Source organism: Mastigoproctus giganteus, chromosome 6 (assembly GCF_048544385.1).
Source record: "Mastigoproctus giganteus isolate SK-2022 chromosome 6, ASM4854438v1, whole genome shotgun sequence".
NCBI lineage: Eukaryota > Metazoa > Arthropoda > Arachnida > Uropygi > Thelyphonidae > Mastigoproctus > Mastigoproctus giganteus.
Genome location: NC_143580.1, coordinates 71,607,974 through 71,631,378, shown reverse-complemented (window position 1 = coordinate 71,631,378; position 23,405 = coordinate 71,607,974). Strand labels below are relative to the sequence as shown.

General features: G+C 37.1%; 1 protein-coding gene across 1 annotated transcript in view; it reads left to right on the top strand.

Annotated features, from left to right (window-relative positions):
• LOC150084403 (sialin-like) overlaps positions 1–23,405 on the top strand; it is a 179,914-nt gene that overhangs the window by 36,668 nt on the left and 119,841 nt on the right. The window contains exon 4 of the mRNA XM_090376216.1: positions 11,968–12,098. Within this exon, the coding sequence (XP_090232342.1) occupies positions 11,968–12,098 (131 nt within the window). The remainder of the gene's footprint in view (positions 1–11,967; positions 12,099–23,405) is intronic.

Below are 23,405 nucleotides of genomic sequence, written 5' to 3'. Positions count from 1 at the left end.
ATTTCGGCGAAGTCCGGACGGTCTGTGACAGCCAAATCCTCTGCTTGCACCTTCACAATGGTGGGACTGTTAGTAATCCTGGGTATAACCTCCATGCACAAGTACATGGTGGGTGACCACCTAGGTGTGAACCAACATAAGCAGGGGTCGAGGTGTGGCGCCCACACCACATGGAGGAATGCCGCCCCTCTATGTTACCAGGCAGTACTAGGTGGTAGATGACTCTCATCAACTGGTGAAATACCACCACTTTGCTTATTGGAGGCTTGAAGTGGTGGAACCCATGTTTAGTCTCTAGAGCTAAGTTCCAGTCAACCCTTCCCTATCTCTTCCATCATGCAGTATGATTGATGACTTTTGAGGTTATGATGAACGTCGTGGCGAGATCCAATATTCCTTACATTTCGAGGGTACAGCTCTAAAACGGTGTTCGCAGGCCGGCCGCTAGTTAGTACACCGGACCGAACCTATTGGTAACTCTCTAGGAGTCTTCCGGATCAGCTAGTGTATAATCTTGCTACCTCTACTCTGCCAGATAGTGACTGGAGGGAGTCCGAGTAGTGTGTATGCGGGGAGCATTGTCGAGGCCACGTTATGTCAAGGATCTGGGTATATTCTTACCACATGTATGCCATATCCAAAAATTTCATTACTTCATACAGCATGTCCCACCCACTTTTTCTTACTATTGAATACACAATGAATTGTCAAACTAATAGAGCAAGCTTATCTGCGAAAAGATCTAAACCTCCCAAGGACTTCCTAATTCATTTCACAAATATACGTGGTCTCAATTCTAATCTCAACGATGTCCATTTCCACTTGCAGTCTGACAAACCCCATGTACTTTTTCTGACAGAATCCCAGTTATCAGTTGATTCAACTACTGCTCATCTCAGATGCCCAAATTATTCGCTGTATGATTCCTTTCGTCTCAAAGGTGATACTTGTGCATATGTCCGTTCTGATATTCCCTGTCAGAGACTTGGCAATTTGGAATCTCCTCTCTTTGATCTTCTCTGGCTTAAAATCTCTCTACCTCATTGTGTCAAATTCATCTGTTGTCTCTACCGTTCTCCCAACTCCACTAATCACTTGGAGCTCTTTGACTTCCTCTCTTTGCAACTTGACTTTCTCCAGTCCAACTTTCCTAACAGTGAGGTAATTTTCCTTGGTGATTTTAATGTTCACAACTCCAGCTGGCTTCCGTTTTCTAGTCACACGGACCCAGCAGGTCGAGATGCTGAGGCTTTTGCAATTACTAATGACCTAGCACAGACTGTTCATTTACCTACAAGAATACCGGACAATCCTAATCATACAGCCAATACGCTTGATCTTTTTCTCACAAACAATCCTTCTAAGTACACGGTCGAAGTGAGAGGTCCTTTAGGCACTTCAGATCACAACTTGGTGATTGTCTCTTCTCCAATGGAACCTTTATCTCATGGCTATTCCCAACCTCGTGTTGTTTGGCATTACAAGAATGCAAAATGGGATGACTTGCGAGACTTCTTTTCTTCTTTTCCTTGGTCGGATTACTGTTTCAAAACTTCTGATGTCAACGTTTGCTCAGATCGTGTCAGTGAAATTATTCTTGAAGGAATGGAATCCTTTATCCCACACTCCACTTTAAAATCTCGCCCTTTATCTAAACCTTGGTTTTCCAATAAATGTGCTAAGGCTGTCCAAGAGAAGAACGTTGCATATCGTAATTGGCTTGTTTCTAATTCTTCAGATTCATTTTCTGCCTACACCAAAGCTCGCAACAATTGTAAAGCAGTTATTAATCAGTCCAAACTAGAGTTTGAACAGGCTAAGAGTAGAAAACTTGCTTCTTGCCCTAATGGTAGCCGAGCATTCTGGTCTCCTGCCAAAGCTGTTGGCCGCAACTTTTGCCCATCTCTGCTCCCACCTCTGTCCAAACCAGATGGTTCTGTTGTCACTTCAGCCAAGGATAAAGCTGACCTGCTAGCATCCCATTTTTCTTCTAGCTCATGTATTAATGATCTTGGTAAAACACCTCCCACCATTCCCAACACGCTCCATTCAATGCCTCCTGTCGTCTTCCGTCAAAAGGATATTAGAAGGATTTTGATGAATCTTGATGCTAAGAAAGCTCCAGGTCCCGATGGTATCTCTCCACTTGTTCTCAAAACCTGTGCTCCTGAACTTACTCCTATTCTTTGCCGCCTTTTTTCACTTTCTTATTCCAAAGGTGTTTTTCCTTCTGCTTGGAAATTGCTCATATCCAGCCAGTTCCTAAAAAGGGTGACAAATCCCTTCCATCCAATTATCGTCCCATTGCAATTACTTCTACTCTTTCTAAAGTAATGGAGAAATCAATTAACCGCCAACTCTTACACCACCTAGAAACCTTCCGTCTGATCAACGATCGCCAGTATGGATTCCGTCAGTGTCGATCCACTGGTGATATTCTGGCTTATGTTACCCATTTATGGACTAATTCAATGGAAAGGTTCGGTGAAACACAAGTAGTTGCTCTTGACATCTCAAAGGCTTTTGATCGTGTTTGGCATAAAGGTCTTCTAAACAAGCTTCCATCTTATGGTTTGCCAACTGTTTTTAGTAATTGGTTATCCAGTTTTCTCACTGATCGCTCACTGAGGGTGATGGTAGATGGCTCTCTGTCTTCTAACTTCTCCTCTAATGCCGGTGTCCCCCAAGGTTCAGTTCTTTCCCCCACTCTTTTCCTCTTGTATATCAATGACCTTCTTCCATTGACTGGAAATCCTATCCATAGTTTTGCCGATGATAGCACATTGCATTCAACTTTCCATTTTGAGAAACCTTGTCCTGCTCAATCAGCTTTAACTTCTCGAAAATCTGCTACCAATTCCTTAAATGCCGATCTTCAGGTAATTCTCCAGTGGGGCAAAGTCAACTTAGTTGATTTCAACCCTTCTAAAACTCAGTCTTGTCTTATATCTCGCAAAAAGGATTCTTCTGCTCCTATGCTTATGTTTAGTGACACTCCGATTTCTAGGCAAAATGATATATCTCTTTTGGGGATTACCCTGACTTCTAATGTCTCTTGGCACAAGCACATTACAAATATTGCTTCCTCTGCATCTAAAAAACTTGTTTTTCTCTTTCGCTCTCAGCGTTATTTTTCTTCCAAACAGCTGCTCACTCTGTATAAATCGCAAATCCGCCCTGCCATGGAATATTGTTCCCACATCTGGGGTGGTGCCCCCAAAACCTCTCTCAGGCTTCTTGATTCCATTCAGAAGAGGGCAGTTAGGTTAATTAATGATTCATCTCCAACAGAGTTTCTCCACTCGCTTTCGCATAGACGCACTGTTTCTGCTGCATGCCTCTTCTACAGATACTTCCATGGGCACTGTTCTTCTGAATTGGCTTCTATAATTCCCGCTCTCTCTTTCAAAACAGTCCGAACACGTGCCGCCACCAGCCAACATCCATTTACTGTCCAACTTCAAACCCACAGAACCAACTTTTCATCTTCCTCATTTATTCATTCAACTGCCATTTTCTGGAACAACCTTCCTTCATATGTATTTCCTGAAAATTACAATCTACAGAAGTTCAAGTCCAATGTCAAAAAATATCTTCTTTCGTCTTCTCAACCTCCAACCCAAGCACGGTACTAAGTACTATAGGTTCTAATACCTCTCGTGTTTGGGGTTCACATAAAAAAAAAAAAAAAAAAAAATAGAATTAAGTAAACAGAAATTGAAAAAAAAAAAAGCTCAGAATTCTAGGTAACCAAATATTGAAGGACACAGTTATGGTTAAATGACAACTATCTGCAAACTTTGATTTTCAAGAAATTTTCTCCAAGAAAGATCATAGGGAAAAAAAAAGGCAACAATTATTGCCACAATGGAAAATTAAAATCAGAATTTGGTAAAAGCTTGTCAAGACCTTCATGAACTTAAATGTCTAACCTAAGTTCTCCATATTATAAAATTTTCAGGGAAAACATTACAACTTAACATATTGCTGTATCGTTTGCTTTAGTAGGTATTTTAATGATTCATTGGGTGTGAATATTGCTTATACATGGCACAAGACTATTTTATTTAAAAGATCATGGTCAGGTGTATTACTGGACCTCTTACCAATGACAATTTTTGAACTTTAGATTTTTAGGTGCATCAGCAACAGCCAAAAGCCATGTTGCACTATTGTGTATTATACGTGTATAAGTGCATTTTCACACGCTGATTTTCCTGCTGCACACAGTGATAAACCTGGAATAACTTGCAGAGAAAAAACATTTTCTCTTCCTAAGATCAGCTAACTACAGTTCCAATTGAAGAATGAATGACAGGTGACTAAACCAATATATTGTTAAGGAGGATGTCTTGTAAATTTATCCAATTGCACATGTTTGATAGCACATCATCTGTTGATGCATGTCTTAGATTGTGAAATGGTTTGCTGTATGGAATTGACACAAATTTTCCCATCATTATATTATTATTATTATTATTATTAGTAGTAGTGGCATACGATACAAGAAAGCAAGCTTGTAAAGCATCAGCCAAAAAAAAAAAAAACAACAGAAAACCCCACATCCTACATCACATGTCTATCCCTTCCCAGAATTTATTTAGTTCTTCATGGAATTTATCAAAGCTGCCCACCTGCAAAAACACATGGAAGTTTGTTTCAGCAATCAACCACCTGCTCACTGAGAGTAAACCTCTGCACATCTCTCCTGCAACTAACCTTCCTCAATTTGAATTTATGCCTTCCCCCCAAGATTTTTTCTGAACATTGCCCTGTACTTGATAATTAAATCCTCAGATATTCTGCTCTTAATATCTTTAGTGCCTAGGTGTACAACAGTATTACTTTTCGTGTCCTTAGAAGATGATATCAGCTCTACAACGCCATCTACTTTTGCCCCTGGCAGACAGACTACCCTAGACATATTTCATCTATCCTTATGCACAATATATTTCCCATTTCCCTGACAATAGAGTTACTGACAATAATTAATTCCTGTGAGATTAGCACATTCTGCCTTGTGGGGCTGCTGCTGTATTGCCTGGAACACAAGTGTGGGCTTTGGGTTTGAGTTGGGCAGCTGAGAACTTGATGGGCCCATTTTAATTCTATTGAGAGGATCCATCCTGTTCTTCAAGCTCTCATAAATTCCCACCAGAACACTGAGTTTGTGCCTAATTTCTTCATACTCTTTGCACCAATGCACATAAAGACATCTTTCTTGACTCCATGTCCCATTCCAGATAGTCAGCAAACATTGTACAAGTAGCTCATTTCATAAGCCACGAATCATAGAACTGCCCCCTTCAGTTTCCTCCTAGCTACAGCAACTCTACTACTTTTAGCCCATTGCTTTGCTGCTGTGGACTGAGGCATGATTTCCACTTAAATTCAAGTTAACACGAGAATAATACACTAAACTGAGATACCGAGTGCATTAATACATTTACGGTATTATATGTATTACACTATCAAGTTTTACATTATATGTATCATGCTATACTGTTACGTTTATAAAGTTTTAAATCAGTTATAGCCTTACTAGAATAAAGTTAACGCCCTAAACTGACAGATACCACAGACAATAATACGTATTACACTCAAAGTTTTGTTACATGCAGGGCCACGTTTACAACTAGGTAAAATAGGCATGTGCCTAGGGCTCGCTGAAAAGAGGGGCCCGCACAGAGGTATTTGTCATTACTGCACAAAATAAATAAATCAACTGGCTTCGACTTCTAAATTTAATTTAAAAATATATACCAATAATAATACTTACTGTAACGCCAATGTCATATTTGGGTGGTATCTTTTGTCAATACTTTGGTGGTGGGGGAAATGTATGTGGCAGCTCAGCTGTGCCCTTTGCATAAGTATACATTGTTTTTCATGAACCACTAGTACAACGTGAGTGGAGGCAGGGGAAAATGTTTGTTTACACATAGCTTGACGCATACAGTTGCAGTCGAACCGTTATCGGTAAATCAACACACATCAAAGGACCTGAACATTGATGGTAAGAAGTTTTATTTTCAATGTGTGAGAGTTCCTCACACAAATTTTTTGTTACTTGTATGAAAATATTTTTTTTCTTTATAATTATAAATGATAAGATGTACTTACATTTTGCTTTTTGATAAAACTATGTTTTACATTGTAAAATTGTTTAATTTTCTATTTAAACAAAGATATATTTTAAAATATGGTATACATATATGAAACATTTTTCTCTCTACTGTATATTAAATATTACTTGCTTTTATATTGCTTTTTTGCTATTTTTTTTGTTTAAACCAGAATTTATGTTACATTACATTTGATTTTTTGATTGTATTTATTTAATTTGAAAAACATTAACATTTTCAGTAAATAAATTGTAATACATTATTTTATTTCTTATTTATTAAATTATTGTTATTGTATTGTTAAAATATAAAATTGTAACTTTCTTTAAATATAATTATAATTTTAAATACTATTTACAGATACCTTTAATAATGTCTTACAAACATCCCAGTGGATGTGAAAAAAGGAAAAGAAAAGAAAGAAGAGAGCTTGAACAAAAGAAAATGAAATCAACACTATTCACTTTTTTGATAAAATCCAAAAAAAATAATGCTGATGAGCCAAAGGTCAATGATTCTAATATTTTTGTAAATGTCAATGTCAGTAATATTGACTCTCTTTGAAACACAAGTATTTCTAATACAGAAAATCAAATTATTGATGGTAAGGAAGAACTTACAGACAGTATTTCAGTTTTTCCAAGAGACATAGCTCTGTGGCCTGAGATAATAACTTCAGAAATGCAAAGCTGTTATGTTAAATATAAACCAGAGGCAGTATTCGGATCATTAGAATCTTCAACAATAAAATATAAAGAAGGATCACGAATAATACACAGGTCGTTAAATTTAAATGCATTTGATAGAGTTAATAAGAACAGAGAACAATTTCCATGCGAATGACTGGTTTATACTCAAACCAATAAAATGGCATGTTGTTACATTTGTAAACTATTTTCATGTAAAAAAAAACTAAACTTTCAAGAGGAACAAATGATTGGAAAAACATTTTAAAAATATTATCAGAATACAAAAATTCTGTTGATCATATTTCATTGATATGTGTATTTATTTGTAGAAGTAGAGGTCAAGTTCATATCGATACTGCTCTAATCAACGCACATGAATCTGAACGTCTATATTGGCGGTAAATTTTGAAACATGTTATTGCCACTATTAAGTATTTAGCATCTTATGCCTTGGCTTTTTGTGAAAAGTATCAAACATTTAATAAGGAACTTATTGCCTCATTAGCATATTTGGCTGAATTTGATCCTTTTCTATGAAATCATTTAAATAATTATGCGAACTTAGGAAAAGGAAGTGTACACTATTTATCATGCTATCTGCGATGAATTACTTTGATTGGAGATCAAATAAGAAACAAAATAGTGGAAGAATTAAAAGAAGCAAAATTCTATTCAATAATAGTAGATTCTACACCTGACATAGCCCATGTAGATCAATTAACTATCATAGTTCGATATGTTTTACATGGGAAAGTAAATGAACAAGTTCTTACCTTTATACCGATTACATCACCTACAACAAAAAATTTAGAACATGTAATTATGGATTATTTTCAAGAAATGAATATTGACATTCAAAACTGCCTAGGGCAGAGCTATGACAACGTGGCAAATATGTCCGGCTGCAATAATGGAAGTCAAAATCTTATTAAACAACACAGCCCTTTTGTGGAATTTGTTCCTTGTGCAAGTCACTCATTAAACTTGGTTGGCAATGCAGCAGCAAAAAGTTGTATGGAAGTAACACTTTTTTTTCTCTGCTTCTACTCATCAATGGAACATATTAGAAAATTGTATGACAAAGAAACATTTAACTATAAAACCATTGTCAAATACAAGATGATCTGCACGAGCTGATGCAGTAAAAGCCTTAAAAGAGAATTATATTAACGTTAAAACAGCATTAAACAAATTATCCATAAATGAAACTGAAAAGCCAGTTGTTCGAGTAGAAGCAGCTACATTATTTAATAAACTGGATGAATTCGAATTCGTTTTATTAATACGTATTTGGGAAAAAATTTTAAATAGAATAAATGCTGTTAGCAAATAGTTGCAATCATCCACAGGTTCAATATCTACAGTGGTATCATAATATGATAGCATAAGCAAGTTTATTAAAAATATGCGTAACAATTTCAAGGAGTTTGAAAATGAAGCTGGAAATATTATTCCAATTAAATATAAAAAAAACTGCCAAATTACAAAAAAAAAATTTTTCAATGATAACAATGAGAACAATGTACAATTAGAAGGAGGTGAAGCTTTTAGAGTGAACATATTTTTAACCATTTGTGATAGAATAGTTACTGATTTGTGTAGAAGAGGTGATGTATATAAAGATATAAACAATAAATTTAAATTTATGTATGATTATAGTGAAGAAGCATTCATGTATTGTAAAACTTATATTGAAGGAATTTATAGTAAAGATGTAAATGTTGATAAATTGAAAGTGGAAATGGAACAGTTTGATATATTAAGTAAGGCTGAGAATGTAGTCACTGCTTCTGAAAAATTGAATTTTATAATCAAAAACAAAATTATATCGACATTTCCTAATGTCGGAATAATTTTAAGATTGTTTTTAACATTACCAATGAGCAATGCCGAAGGAGAGCATTCATTTTCCGTACTGAAACCGGTAAAAAATTATTTACGCAGTACTCTTTCGGAACAAAACCTTAACGCACTGGCAATACTGTACATAGAAAAGGATATTCTAAAAACTCTTTGTTATGAGGATATTATTAATAAGTTTACAGATGTCAAAATTAGAAAACAAAAATTTTAAATTTCTTAAAATAATTTAATATTGATTTTTTATTTTCATTTTATATTTTTTTTGTAATCTCAAACTAATAATGTAAATTAACACAACTTCAAAAATTGTGATTTTTTAACAAATATCACCCTTATTCTTGTTTATATAAGAAGGGCCCCGACTTTCATTTGTATGCCTAGGGCCTGAAAAGCTCTAGACATGGCCCTGGTTACATGCATTACATTATCAAGTTTTAGGAATAGATGTTATGTTATGTTCATAAAGTTTTAAATTAGTTATAACCTTACTAGAATAAAGTTTTTTAGCTAAAATTGAAAAAAAAAAAAAAAACAACCTGCACGATTAGAATGTATGTACTACTTGTTTGCCATGATTAAAACCCTACAATTCCAGTACTATGCACTACACTACTGGTTACGTGATACTATATACAAGCCAAATCACTGAATCAAAAGCTCTACTAATAATAATGTTGTACACTATGTACTACACGATAAAGTTATTAAAATGTGTTTGTATTGCTGTACGTCATAGGCCTCTTCCGATATTGATTACACTTCTACAGAATTACATGGAAACTTCCAAGTATCGTCTACATCAATAGTACAACAATGGTAGAAAAATTCAAACGTTCTTACCGATATAGCACAATGGTGGCAGAAGTTGACTGTGTTTTTTTTTAAGCAATTACAGAGACTGAGTAAAGAACAAATGCACCAACTTAATCAGAGAATCATAAATAATTACTACACTACTAATTTTTAATCAAAAGTTATTAAAAAGTTAAGTAGTGGCTCTTGAAAATGATGGGTCATATACTAGTCTAAATATAAATGAAGAGGGGGAAACACTATTTTCATGTGAAAAAAGTTATTTTTTTTTACAGTTGCTATCATATTCTGTCTACATCTAGTGCAATAACTTGCTAAACTAATTTGTTATTGGCTCAGTTTCTCAATCACTCTGCAAGATCCCTCATTAGGCCCAACATGGGGTTTAGTTCAGATAAAGCTAAATACAGTTTCACACTATGCAAGCGGGATCTGAAATTTGTATTAGTAGTGGCAAATGATGCAAGAAAACAAGACTATACTGCATCAGCAAAAAAAAAAAAAAAAAAAAGTCCAACACTTGCCATATACCTGTACATCCCTTCTAACAGTTTGTTTTTCTTTCAGTTTTATTCCAAATACCTACATAAACAACACCAAATGGGAGTTTGTTTTAGCAATCCAGTACCTGCTGGCTGATGGCAAGTTTCTGCACATCTACCCTGCAACCATCCTTCCTCAGGTTGAATTTATGACCCCTCAAATGCATTTAGTCTGAGCAAGAGGAAGGATTCCATCAGCATTGGGTTTACTCAGTCCACTCAAATGTAAAGTGTTTTGTGATGTCACACTATCAAGACAAGTATTGATATGTGGCATTTCATTTTCTATCTTGATGGTGTAATATAGTTATTAGCTGTACATAAATGGAGAATACTGTTGTGATTAGTTACAAATCATCTACAAAAGTTAGGCAGATGGGCTGAGAAGTGGAAACTGAAGTTTAACATTTACAAATGCAAAGTACTGCATATGGGTAGCAGTAACCCCAGAGTAATGTAACAACTGTGCAGTACTACACTGAGGATAGTGGAAAATGAAAAGGACTTGGGGTAATTGTGCAGACAGGCTGCCAGAGCAGATCATGAGGATCTTGTCAACGATATACGGGAGTTTTGCTAGCAGGGACAAGGAGGTGATTAACTCTTTGCATAAGGAAATGGTTAGGCCACACCTTGAGTACTGCATACAGGTCTGGGGGTCTCATTTTTGGAAGGATGTAGAGGTGCTGGAATGAGTACAGAGAAGGACAGCGAGATTAGTGAGGGGAATAAAAGGGTGCTCCTACCAAGAAAGGCTTAAATTCTGCAAATTGCCACATCTGGAGACCAGGTAATCTGATTGAGGTATATAAGGCTCTGAATGGTTTGAGCAAGCTCAATGCTTGCTCAAACTATTCCTCCTCTTGCTTAGATTGTGCACTTGAGGGAGCATAATTTCAAATTGAGGAAAGATAGTTGTAGAATAAATGTGTGGAAATTTGCCTTTAGTCAGCAGGTGGTTGATTGCTGGAACAAACTTTTAACTGTCGAAGTTGATAACCTAAATAAATTCAAGGAAGAACTGGACAAACTTTTGGAGTGAATGGATAGGTGAAATGGGGAGTTTTTTTTTTTTTTTGCTGGTACTGTATAAGCTTGCTTTCTTGCATCATATGCCACTACTAATGCTAATCTGTGCTTGTTAACAGGACACATTGCTTTTACAGGGATAGTATACAATCAAATAGAAGGGATGCATGAATATTTGCTTAGGCAATGTGAGGTGGGTCAAAACACTGCTAGCTTTGGGGAAGGGATACACAGACTAACAGGGTAACAGCAGCTGCATGCAGAGGTGTAAGTGCTTGGAAAGCAAGATATCTAGGATTAAGACCTTTTGGAGCTGGGGACCTCATGCAACAAGAAGATACATGGACTGTGTTAGAATTACTAAGAGTGAAAACATGCATGTATACTTGTCCATGCACTAATGTTTGAAGCATAGTAAATAAACTTGATGAATTTAAAGTAATGGTTAAGTCATCAAATGTGGAGATTGTAAAGATATCAGAGAATTATGCAGAATTCGATTTGATGAAAGGATATAGAATTTGAATAATGGGAAATACAGTGTGTATAAAAAGGAGTAGGGGAAGAATTTGTGCTCTTATTTAAGAAGAATATAAAATCTAACGCTGCCACTTGAAATTGGTGGCCATTGCAATTAGCAGAGGCCATAAATAAATCTGCGGGTCTCGACCACACAAGTTGTCTGTCCAACGTGTTACAGAGGCCTGCAATATATAATAAACAAGTTTGCAGCCAAGTTACAAAGGAGGTCTGCAACGTTAAAGGATTGTTTGTTTTTTGCTGTGATTCCTGGAATTCTGTGCATGAAGGTTGGAAGTTTTAGATTTGTATTTATATTACTAGTTTGCTTTGAAAAGAGAATTAAATACATTCTTTAAATATTCTAATAGTTGTAAATGCATGCAGGTGCTCTGGGATGCATATGGTTTCTTTTGTGGGTGATCATGGCCAGTAACTCTCCTGCAGAACACTCAAGAATAACTGCAGCAGAGCTGAGATATATAGAAGATAATCGACAACTTGATGAAACCAAAAAGGTATGGTTTTTTATATTGGTTTTTAACTGTCTAACAGACATGTAAAAAAATAACACAAGGGGTATAGTCTCTTTTTTTTTTTTTTTTTTCACTAAAAAGGGGGACATGAAATAGTTTACACTGGAAAAATTTTAAAATATTATTCTCAATTTTGACATTATTTTGTATAATAAGATCAAAAAATATCATTAGAAACAGTTTTTTTTTAACCAAAAAGGAATATTTCTCAACTAGCTGTACAGCGAAAAATCAGAGCTGCAGGCAGGAAAAAAAAAAAAGAAACTAATACACTATTTAAATTTCCATAGCACTGGTGTTTTTGACACACAAGGTGTTGGAAAGAATTTTTTACAGCTAAATGTTTTCACTTAAAAAGTAATTAATGGTAGAGATCTGAAGTGAATATCATAATGGAGGAATTCTAAAATTTATACTTATGCGATTCTAATAGTTATTCCAATTCATAAGTTTTATTTTTGTGGCATATCAAATACACCAGGGTGCTGGTTAGACGGTTAACAATATATATTGATAGTATATAGTTTTTGTGAAAAGTCAAAGTATATCGTAATTTTTACTGTCAGTGCACTGACATTTAACACACAAAAGAGTTTAACACCTATCTAATAAAAATGCTATGTTTATATGAGGTATCTTCAGAAAGTTTTGGAATAGAAGCAAATATAGCTTCCATGTAGAAATAAGTTATTTCTACATGGAAACTTGTGAATAATGGTTAATAAAGAAATATACTGACCATACTAAGTTATTCTAATGTTCTTTTAGCCACAGTGTTTGCTTTGTTGTGATTACATACTTATACTCATCATTTGTTATAAAGCCTGACGTAGCCGAGTGGTCAGGAGTGAGAGTGCATAGCATGTGTTCCTTGAGTGGACCGGGGTTCACGCCTGTGACTACTAAATACGATAAATATTTGTATTGACGATTTATTGTAAACTCTACAGACTTGGTTGTCGTGCCGGAGTATAAACAGAAAATTTTATATTGGAAACAATTTGATATTTGATTTGTTACTTAATATAAATTAAGCATAATTTATATTAGCATTAGTAGAGGCATAAAATTCAAGAAAGCAAGCTTATATAGCATCAGCCAAAAAAAAAAAAAAAAAAACCCTTCCCATTCAACCCATACATTCACTCCAAGTGCTTGTCTAGTTCTGCCTTGAACTTATTAAATAAGTATATACTAAGAAGCACATAAAAGAAAGATGTTTAAATTTTATAAAATTTAATCTGAAAAAATTTTATTTCTAATGCAAATAGCTTTGCCTGTGGGACTTGTTTTGTATACAATGATTGTGCATCACATAGTGGCGCCTCCGTAGCCAGGTGGGAAGGAGCAGCAGTGTGTAGCACACGCTTCTTGATTAGACCGGGGTTCGAGCCCATCACCACCAAATATGGAGAAGGCGGAAAGGTCATGGAATGACCACCGTATATCCCGGAGCAATATGGCCTTAGTTGCTAATGCTCCTAAAAACCAAATAACAAGCATCACATAGTCACTGTGATGCTGCTCTGAAAACTAGTATTTCAGTGGCAGTGCTTTAGAAGAGGGTTGGCCAACCTTTCCTTGCAGCATGCCACATTATGTTTCAAATGTGTTGCATGCCTCCAGGGGTGGATCCAGGAGCTGCCTGAATCAGTAATCCCTTCACCCTTTACTGATTTGTGCCTAGCACCACAAAATGTTTTGCTAACCATATAAAGGAAATTTATGCTAAGTGTTTGTAATAAAAAAAAATTGATACAATTTTACTTTTATAAAATAAAATAAATTTAATATATGTTAATGAATAAATGTTCATCATTACAGAATCAATGTCATGGAGTGTTCAATAATGCACAGTGATGCATCAATGGCAAATGCCAACTTAGCCTTGAAAACAGCAGGTTGTCGTTTTCTGTATTTATCAATGATATTGATGAACATATATCAGGTTTAATGTCCAAGTTTGCAGATGATATGAAAGTTGGTAGGGTTGTTAATGACAGTAAGGGCAGTACACTACTGTTACAGGATCTAGAAAAGTTGAACAGATGGGCTGAGGGGTAGTAGTAGTAGTAGTAGTGGCACATGATGCAAGAAAGCAAGTGTAGGAGCTTATGCAGCATCAGCCAAAAAAAAAAAAAAAAAAAATCACACCATTCCCTCCAAATGCCTGTCCAGTTCCTCCTTAAATTTATTTAACCTATCAACTTCCACAACGACAGATGGAAGTTTGTTCCAGCAATTAACCACCCGCTGGCTAAAGGCAAATTTCCGCACATCTATTCTACATCTGTCCTTTCTTAATTTGAACTTATGTCCCCGTAGGTTCGTAATCTGAACAAGTGGAAGGATCCCATCAGAATTCAGCGTGCTCAACCCATTCAAGGCCTTATAGACCTCAATCAGATCACCGCGCAGGTGCCTAGTCTCCAGCCACTGCAATTTGCAGAACTTAAGCCTCTCTTGGTAAGAGAATCTCTTCATTCCCCTCACCAATCGTGTTGCTCTTCTCTGTACACGCTCAAGGAAATCTACATCCTTCCTAAAATGAGGCCTCCAGAAATGTACGCAGTACTCAAGGCGTGGCCTGACCATTGCCTTATACAGAGGGACAATCACCTCCTTTTCCCTGCTAGCAAAATTCCTATATATCATTGACAAAACCCCATGACCCGCCCTAGCAGCCTGTCTGCACTGCTCAGAAAACTTCATATCTAACTGCACAATTACTCCCAGGTCTTTTTCATTTTCTACCACCTTAAGTGTAGTACCACACAGTTGGTACGTTTCTCTGGGGTTACTTCTACCCATATGCAGTACTTTGCATTTGTCAAGGTTGAACTTCAGTTGCCACTTCTTAGCCCATCTGCCCAAATTATCTAGATCCTGTTGCAGTAGCACACTGCCATTACTGTCATTAACAACCCTGCCAACCTTTGTGTCATCTGCAAACTTCGACATTAAGCCTGATATACCTTCATCAATATCATTGATAAATGCACAAAACAACAGTGGACCCAACACCGAACCCTGTGGGACTCCACTAATAACATTAGTCCACGAAGAGCAGCACCCATTGATTACCACCCTCTGTCTTCTCCCACTTAACCATCCTTTTATCCATTGTAGCAACTTACCCTTAATACCATTCTGCTCCAATTTGTACAATAGTCTTCCATGCGCAACAGTGTCAAAAGCTTTCCTGAAATCCAAGTATATGATATCAAAATTATTTTTTGCATCCAGTTCCTTTGTGACCACATCATAATAACCAATCAAATTTGTCAGACAAGACTTTCCCTTAACAAACCCATGCTGTGTTTGAATTATTGCTGCAGTCTTGTCTAGATGATCCTGCAATGCATCTTTAACCAGTGACTCCATTATTTTACCCGGAACAGAAGTTAAACTAACTGGTCTGTAATTACTCGTGTCACCCTTCGATCCACCTTTGTGAATTGGGGACACATTTGCACATCTCCAGTCCGTGGGAACCTCCCCTGAGTCCAAGGATGCTCTCATAATTATGGCTAAGGGTTTGCTTAGTTGCTTTGCCGCCTCCTTTAAAATAACTGGATAGATCCCATCCACCCCAGGTGCCTTTCTTATGTTTAACTTCAACAATTTCTCCTCCACTTTGCTCTCAGTTATTACAAAATCATTAAGCACACTGCTACAATTTGATAACCTTCTTCCATTTTCAAACTCTAATAATTCCTCACGTGTGAATGTAGATGCAAAATACTCATTCAGTTTGTTTGCTATCTGAGCAGGATCATCAACAGTCGAACCATCGATGTCAAGTGGACCAATCATATTCATCCCCTTCCTTTTAGAGTTTATATAAGTAAAGAAATCCTTGCTGTTTTTCTTAGCATCTTTTGCCAAAGATTTCTCGTAATCCGCCTTCGCCTGCCGAACCTCCTTTGTGACCTGATTACAGACTAGCTTATATCTGCCACAGGCTTCTGCGTCACCTGATAATTTATATGCATCCCATGCATTTTTCTTCTCTGTCACGAGTCTCATTAGTTCATTTGAGAACCATTTAGGCCTAAACCTTGAACAATATTTCTTCATCGGTATGAAAAGTCTAGTAGCTTCCACGATTAATTCCTTGAATGCTTCCCACTTAGAATTTACTGTTTGTAACATCGTCAGTCGATCCCACTGTACAGAATTTAAAAACTGTCTGAGACCACTGTACTCCCCTTTACGGAAGCAAAAACCCTTTCCTTTACCCCTGACGGTAGTTACCTCTTTGAGTAAATCCCACTTCAGCACACTGTGATCACTGCCACCTAGTGGTTCCTTAATCTGCAAATTCTTAATACACGAATGATCTCTGCTGATAACCAGATCAAGAGTATTACTTTCTCTGGTTGCCTCTCGAACATGCTGCTGCAGAAAACAATCATCCAATAAATCCACAAAAGTCTGACTAGTGTGTGAGTGACCAACCCACAAGTTCCAGTCAATATCTGGGAAGTTAAAATCCCCCATTATAAGACATTCTGATTTACTGGCCCACTCTATTTCTCTGTACAATTGTTCATTGTACTCATTCAAGTCATTAGGCCTATAACACACTCCTACTCTTATTTTTCCTTTCGCAGTACTTATCTCACACCAAACTGACTCAACCGAGCACTGTTCATCTATATTAACTGGGTGCACTTCCTTTGATTTTATGTTTTTCTTAATTAACAGCATAACACCCCCTCCCTTTCTGTCCTGTCTATCCTTTCTGTACACATTGTACTCCCCAAATTCCAGTTCTGCATTCCTTATATCTTTGTGACACCACGTCTCTGCTATCCCAACAATATCCGCCTTTGATGTCTTGACCAACACTTCAAATTCATCAAATTTATTTACTATACTTCTAGCATTGGTATACATGCAAGCATACATGCTCCTATGCCTATTCCTTGTTACCCTAACACACCCCATATACCCAACTATTCCATGATGACTGCCATCCGTCCCTGAAACCCCCAACACCCCTCGCTCCAGGTCGCTTCTTATTCTAATAGAAGTTGTGCAAGAATCACCTTCACCTCTGCCTGCGGTTACTGTTAAACTATTAGTCTTTGTATCCCCCCAAACTAGCAGTTTTCCAACCCACCTAACACTGCCTCGATAGCATCAGCAAATATTCTTGCACCCTTTCTATTTAAGTGTATCCCATCCCTGTAGAAGCAATCTCTCCTGTTAACAAGTACAGTCCAGGCTGAAAAAAATTCTACCCCTTGAGCCTTGCACAATCTTTCCAGGGCCGAATTGATCGACAAGGCTCTCATCATGTACTCCCTCCTATCGTGTCTGGGCAGAATTGCAGACACTTTCAAATTCAACCCTATTTCACGGCTTTTTTTCAACAGTGACCTGTACTTGTTGAGTAATTCCGCTGGTCTCCTACTCTTAATATCATTAGTGCCAACGTGTACAACTATATCACCTTTTGTGCCCTTGAAAGATGATATCCGCTCTACAACGTCATCAACCTTTGCCCCTGGCAGACATACCCTGGTCCTGTTCCACCTATCCTTTTTACAAAGGATGTTCCCCGTTTCCCTGACAATAGAGTCACCAACAACTACTAGTTCCTGTGGGACCAGCGCATTCTGCCTTAGGGGTTGCCGCTGTGTTGCGTGATGACCAAGTGCAAGCTCTGGCGTTGATGTGGGCAGCTGAGAGCCTGATGGGCCCCTCAATTTAGATCTTTCGAGGGCATCCACCCTGTCCTTCAAACTCTCATATAGGCCCATAACAACGCTGAGTTGTCGCCTGATTTCCTTACACTCCTTACATCGCGCACACACAAAGACATCCCCCATGGCAATATCATGTTCCGTTCCAGAGAGTTCGGCAAACATTTCACAAGTTGCACATTTTTTTAGGCTGTGATGCGTTGGAGAATTGCCCCCCTCAGTTCTCCCCCGAGTCACAGCACTCCTGCCACTTTGTGCCCGTTGCTTTGCTGCTCTAGTTTGGGGCATGGTAGTTTAAATTAATAAAATCAATAAATTAAATGTCAATAGTATTTGAATAGAAACTATTAAATAGAAACAGTGAAGCGTATTACTATATAATTATGCGTTAGAGCTACCTAGCTACCTCAATTAAAAAATTTGAATTCCCAACCACTATATCCAAAAACAATGGCTACAAAAATGGAACGAAATAACGGTTTTACCTATCGTAAGTAAAATCCACAAAAACTCTTTATCTAAATTAAAAATAAAAAATAACCAGCGTAACTATAACTATATGACTACGTATTAAGTACAATATAAAATAACAATCATGTAAATAAAAGGCAAACACTTATCGTTTTTGCGGAGCCTGTAACTGACAGCTGTAACTTTTAAAGAGATTCAGCGCCCTCTCTCCCAAAGTACACAGAGGTGCCTAATTAGCATTAGCATTAGTAGAAGCATACGATGCAATAAAGTGAGCTTATGGAACATCAGCCAAAAAAAAAACCCCTCCCATTTCACCCCTCCATTCGTTCCAAATGCCTGTCCAGCTCAACCTTAAATTTATTTAGGTTATTAGCTTCCACAACAAAAGATGGAAGCCTGTTCCACCAATCAACTACCCGCTGGCTAAAGGCAAATTTCCACAAATCTATTCTACAACTATCTTTCCTAAATTTGAAACTGTGCCCCCTCAGGTTCTTAGTCTGAGCAAGAGGAAGAATCCCATCAGCATTCAGCTTGCTCAACCTATTCAAGGCCTTATACACCTCAATCAGATCACCTTGCAAGTGCCTACTCTCCAGATGCTACAATTTGCAGAACTTAATCCTTTCTTGGTAAGAGCACCCTTTGTTCCCCTCACCAATCTTGTTGCCTTTCTTTCTACTCGTTCTAGCAACTCTACATCCTTCCTAAAATGAGGCCTCCAGACCTGTACACAGTACTCTAGGTGTGGCCCGACCATTGCCTTGTATAACGGGTTAATAACCTCCCTGTCCCTGCTGGCAAAATTCCTATATATCATTGACAAGACTCCATGACCTGCCCTGACAGCATGTCTGCACTGCTCAGCAAGTTTCATATTTGACTGCACAATTACCCCCAGGTCTTTTTCACTTTCCATTTCCCTGAGTGTAGTACCACACAGTTGGTACACTTCTCTTTGGTTATTGCTACCCATATGCAGTACTTTGTATTTGTCAATGTTAAACTTCAGTTGCCACTTCTCAGCCCATTTTCCCAAATTATCTAGATGCAGTTGGAGTACCATACTGTCTTTACTGTTGCTAACAACCCTGCCAACCTTTGTATCATCTGCAAACTTGAACATTAAACTTGATATACTTTCATCAATATCATTAATAAATACTGAAAACAACAATGGGCCCAACACCGAACCCTGGGGAACTCCACTAATAACATTTGTCCACAAAGAGCAGTGTCCATTGATTACCACTCTCTGTTGTCTCCCACTCAACCATCCCTTTATTATCCATTGTAGCAACTTACCCTTAATGCCATACCTCTCCAATTTGTACAGCAGTCTTCCATGTGCAACAGTGTCAAAAGCTTTCCTGAAATCCAAGTATATGATATCAAAATTATTTTTGGCATTCAGTTCCTTTGTGACCACATCATAGTATCCAATGAAATTGGTCAGACAAGACCTCCCTTTAACAAACCCATGCTGTGTCTTAACTGTTACTGCAGTCTTGTCTATATGATCCTGCAATGCTTCTTTAACCAGTTATTCCATTATTTTCCCCAGAACACAAGTTAAACTAACAGGTCTGTAGTTACTTGTGTCACCTTTTGAATCCCCTTTGTGAATTGGTGATATATTTGCACACCTCCTGTCCATGGGGACCTCCCCTGAGTCCAAGGAAGCTCTCATAATTATGGCTAAGGGTTTGCTTACTTCCTTTGCTGCCTCCTTTAATATAACTGTATAGATCCCATCCACCCCAGGTGCCTTCCTTATGTTTAACTTCAACAATTTCTCCTCCACTTTGCTCTCAGTTATTACAAAATCACTTTGCTCCCTGTTAGTGTTTGATAAACGTCTGGCACTCCCCTCATTGAATAACTCCTCATGTGTGAATGTAGATGCAAAATACTCATTCAGTTTATCAGCTATCTGAGCATGATCATCAATAGTCAGCTCATCTATGTTAAGTGGTCCAATCTGATTCATGCCTTTCCTTCTAGAGTTTACATTAGTAAAGAACTCTTTGCTGTTTTTCTTTGCATCCTTCGCAAAAAATTAGTTTAGGAGTGACAATGCAGAATTTGTTGAAAAAATTAAAACAAGTATACAATTTGAATAGTATGATATATTTTTTTTATAGAATGGCTGCTGATCTACATGAATTGGAAGATCATCTGAATGGTTCTGCAATCTTTTTATTGAAAGAAATTTAGCCAAAACTTTAGATTTTGGCAAATTTACCGAATAATTAGTATGACAAAAAGTTATTACCACTTTATTTCAAAAGAAATAAAGTTATCCATTTAGGGAGATGCAGTTTACATTCTACAGCAAAATGTGAACTAAAATATTTATACTTATGCACAAAGATAATCATTAAAATAAACAAAATTTTTACGCTTCATAGTACACAAGATTGTCTAACTTTTAACATGTGCATGCTAATTTAAATTTACACATAACTATTTATTGCATGAATATAATTTAGATGAATATAATTTATAAGAGACTTCTGGGCCTAAAAGGGTTTGCCTGAAATAGCAATTGCCCCAAGTGATGTTTAGAAGGTGGATCCAAGGTTATGTTGCTTGGCTTCTCCTGATAAATATTTATTATAGCTTAATGAAGGTATAGGCATCCACAAGGGTGGCTACACTGTAGGTTTTATTATTGCTTCTGAGGATTAGTGGATAGTGTATTAAATTGAATTAAATTAGGAAAGTATTAAATTATGAGTAAATTAAATTAGGAAAGCTTTCCTAAAATTGGATTTTAGGAATGTTTTGATACTATTGCACATGGAAGACTACCGTACAAGTTGGAGCAGTATGGCATTAAGGGAAAGTTGCTACAATGGATAAAAGGATGGGTGAGTGGGAGAAGACAGAGTAGTAATCAGTGGAAACTGCTCGGGTTTAATGTCCAAGTTTGCAGATGATATGAAAGTTGGTAGGGTTGTTAATGACAGTAAGGGCAGTACACTACTGCAACAGGATCTAGAAAAGTTGAACAGATGGGCTGAGGGGTGGCAACTGAAGTTTAACATTGACATTTCTCTGGTGTGCACTGTCTCAGTCATTACAATGCAAAGTACTGCATATGGGTAGCAGTAATGCCAAAATAACATTCCAACTGTGTGGTACTACACTTAGTGTAGTGGAGAATGAAAAAGACCTGGGGGGTAATTGTGCAGTCAGATATATAGTTTTCTGAGCAGTGCAGACAAGCTGCAAGAGTAGCTCATGGGTCTTGTCTATGATATATAGGAATTTTGCTAGCAGAGATAAGGAGTGATTATATCCTTGCATAAGGCAATGGTCAAACCACACCTTGAGTAATGCATACAGGTCTGGCAGCCTCATTTTAGGAAAGATGTTGAGCTACTAGAACTAATACAGAGAAGGGCAATGAGATTAGTGAGTAGAACAAAGGGTTGCTGTTACCAAGATAGGCTTAAGTTCCGTAAATTGCAGCATCTGGAGACTAGGCACCTGCGAGATGATCTGATTGAGGTGTATAAGGCCTTGAATGGTTTGAGCAAGCTCAATGCTTTTGGAATTCTTCCTTTTGCTTAGATTCCACACCTGAGGGGGCATAAATTCAAATTGAGGAAAGACAGTTTTAGAATAGATGTGTGGAAAATTTCTTTTAGCCAGTGGGTGATTGATTGTTGGTACAAACTTCCATCTATCATTGTGGAAGTTGACAGCTTAAATAAATTCAAGGCTGAACAAGACAAACATTTGGAAGGTATGAATGGTGAAACGGGGAGGGTTTTATTTTTTGGCTGATGCTATATAAGCTTGCATCACCTTTCTTGCATCATTTGCCTCTACTAATGCTAAATACCTGAATAGAATTAAATGGAAACATGATCTAGAGAGGTTAATATTTGACATTTTTGATCTCATGAGGAGTAAGTTGGTATGGTTTCTTTTGTGTGATAGAGGTCTACAGATGATATCCGAGATATCTGGTGAGTCGATACTTCTAGAGACTAGCTGAGCCATGAAGAAAAGGCCTAGGAATGGTACAATGCCTCCATACTAATATTTATATTAGTAAGCAGGATGGATTTTTAGATTGCATTTGGTAAGCCGGCAATCCTCTTGAACCATTTTAGCAGCCAGTATTCAAGGGATAAGAATTTAGATTTGTAATTTGGGGGGTTGCAGAGGACCATTATGACTGAGATATATAGAGGAAATAGGGACAGTGCACACCAGAGAACAAATACATATGGCTGAATATGTATTTGTTCAAGTGGCTTTAAAGTGGAGCCTTAATGTCAAGCTTTTGCTCCAGGTGATGCCTAAATCATTATATTGAGAAACTTTTTGGATTGAAGATTTTCTCCCATTGTGATCACATTATCAATATTTCTGTTTTTGGTGAAAGTAAGCTGAGTGGTTTTACCTTTGTTTAGAGGTGGTGAGAGTCCAATAGTTAGTCCAATAGATAATCTTAAATATTTTGTAGCTATCAGTTGTACAGTTATGTGGTTGATGGAAATTACTGGAGGTGTCTTCTGTAACAACATAATATTTCAAGGTGTTAAGTTTCCTGTTAGACAATTGTGTTTAACTGCTTAACAGGGATGCAAAAAATAACAGCAAGGGTATAGTCTCTTTTGTTCACTAAAAAAAAAAAAATTTAGACTGCATTAAATCGTTATTACTCTTCAAGAAGGGTAGCAATGATTTACATGCTGAATAGTTTAACCATAAAAATGGGAAATCATCATCTGCACCAGTAGTGAACTTGTTGTGAAGACTGATATGACTTCAGTAAGATGTTTCCTTGAAATGTATTTTTTTTGAAGTGTTATTAAAGTGCTTGTTGGGGAGGGAGGAAAGGGAGGAACCAGTCACTTAATATTAGATGTATAGTGCAAGAAAGTGATGTGCTTTTGTGTGCCAGCCAAAAAAAGTACAGTAGCTGTGTGGGTGAACTGTCTTTCATAATTAAGCTGAGTCTCTTGAATAAATGTCAAATTCTTCTAGGAGGAGGAGAAGGAGGAAGGATTGCAGAGAAGCTATTACTATTAGTAATGGCCATATAGTGCAAGGAATGCTTATGCTTATGCTGCACCAGCCA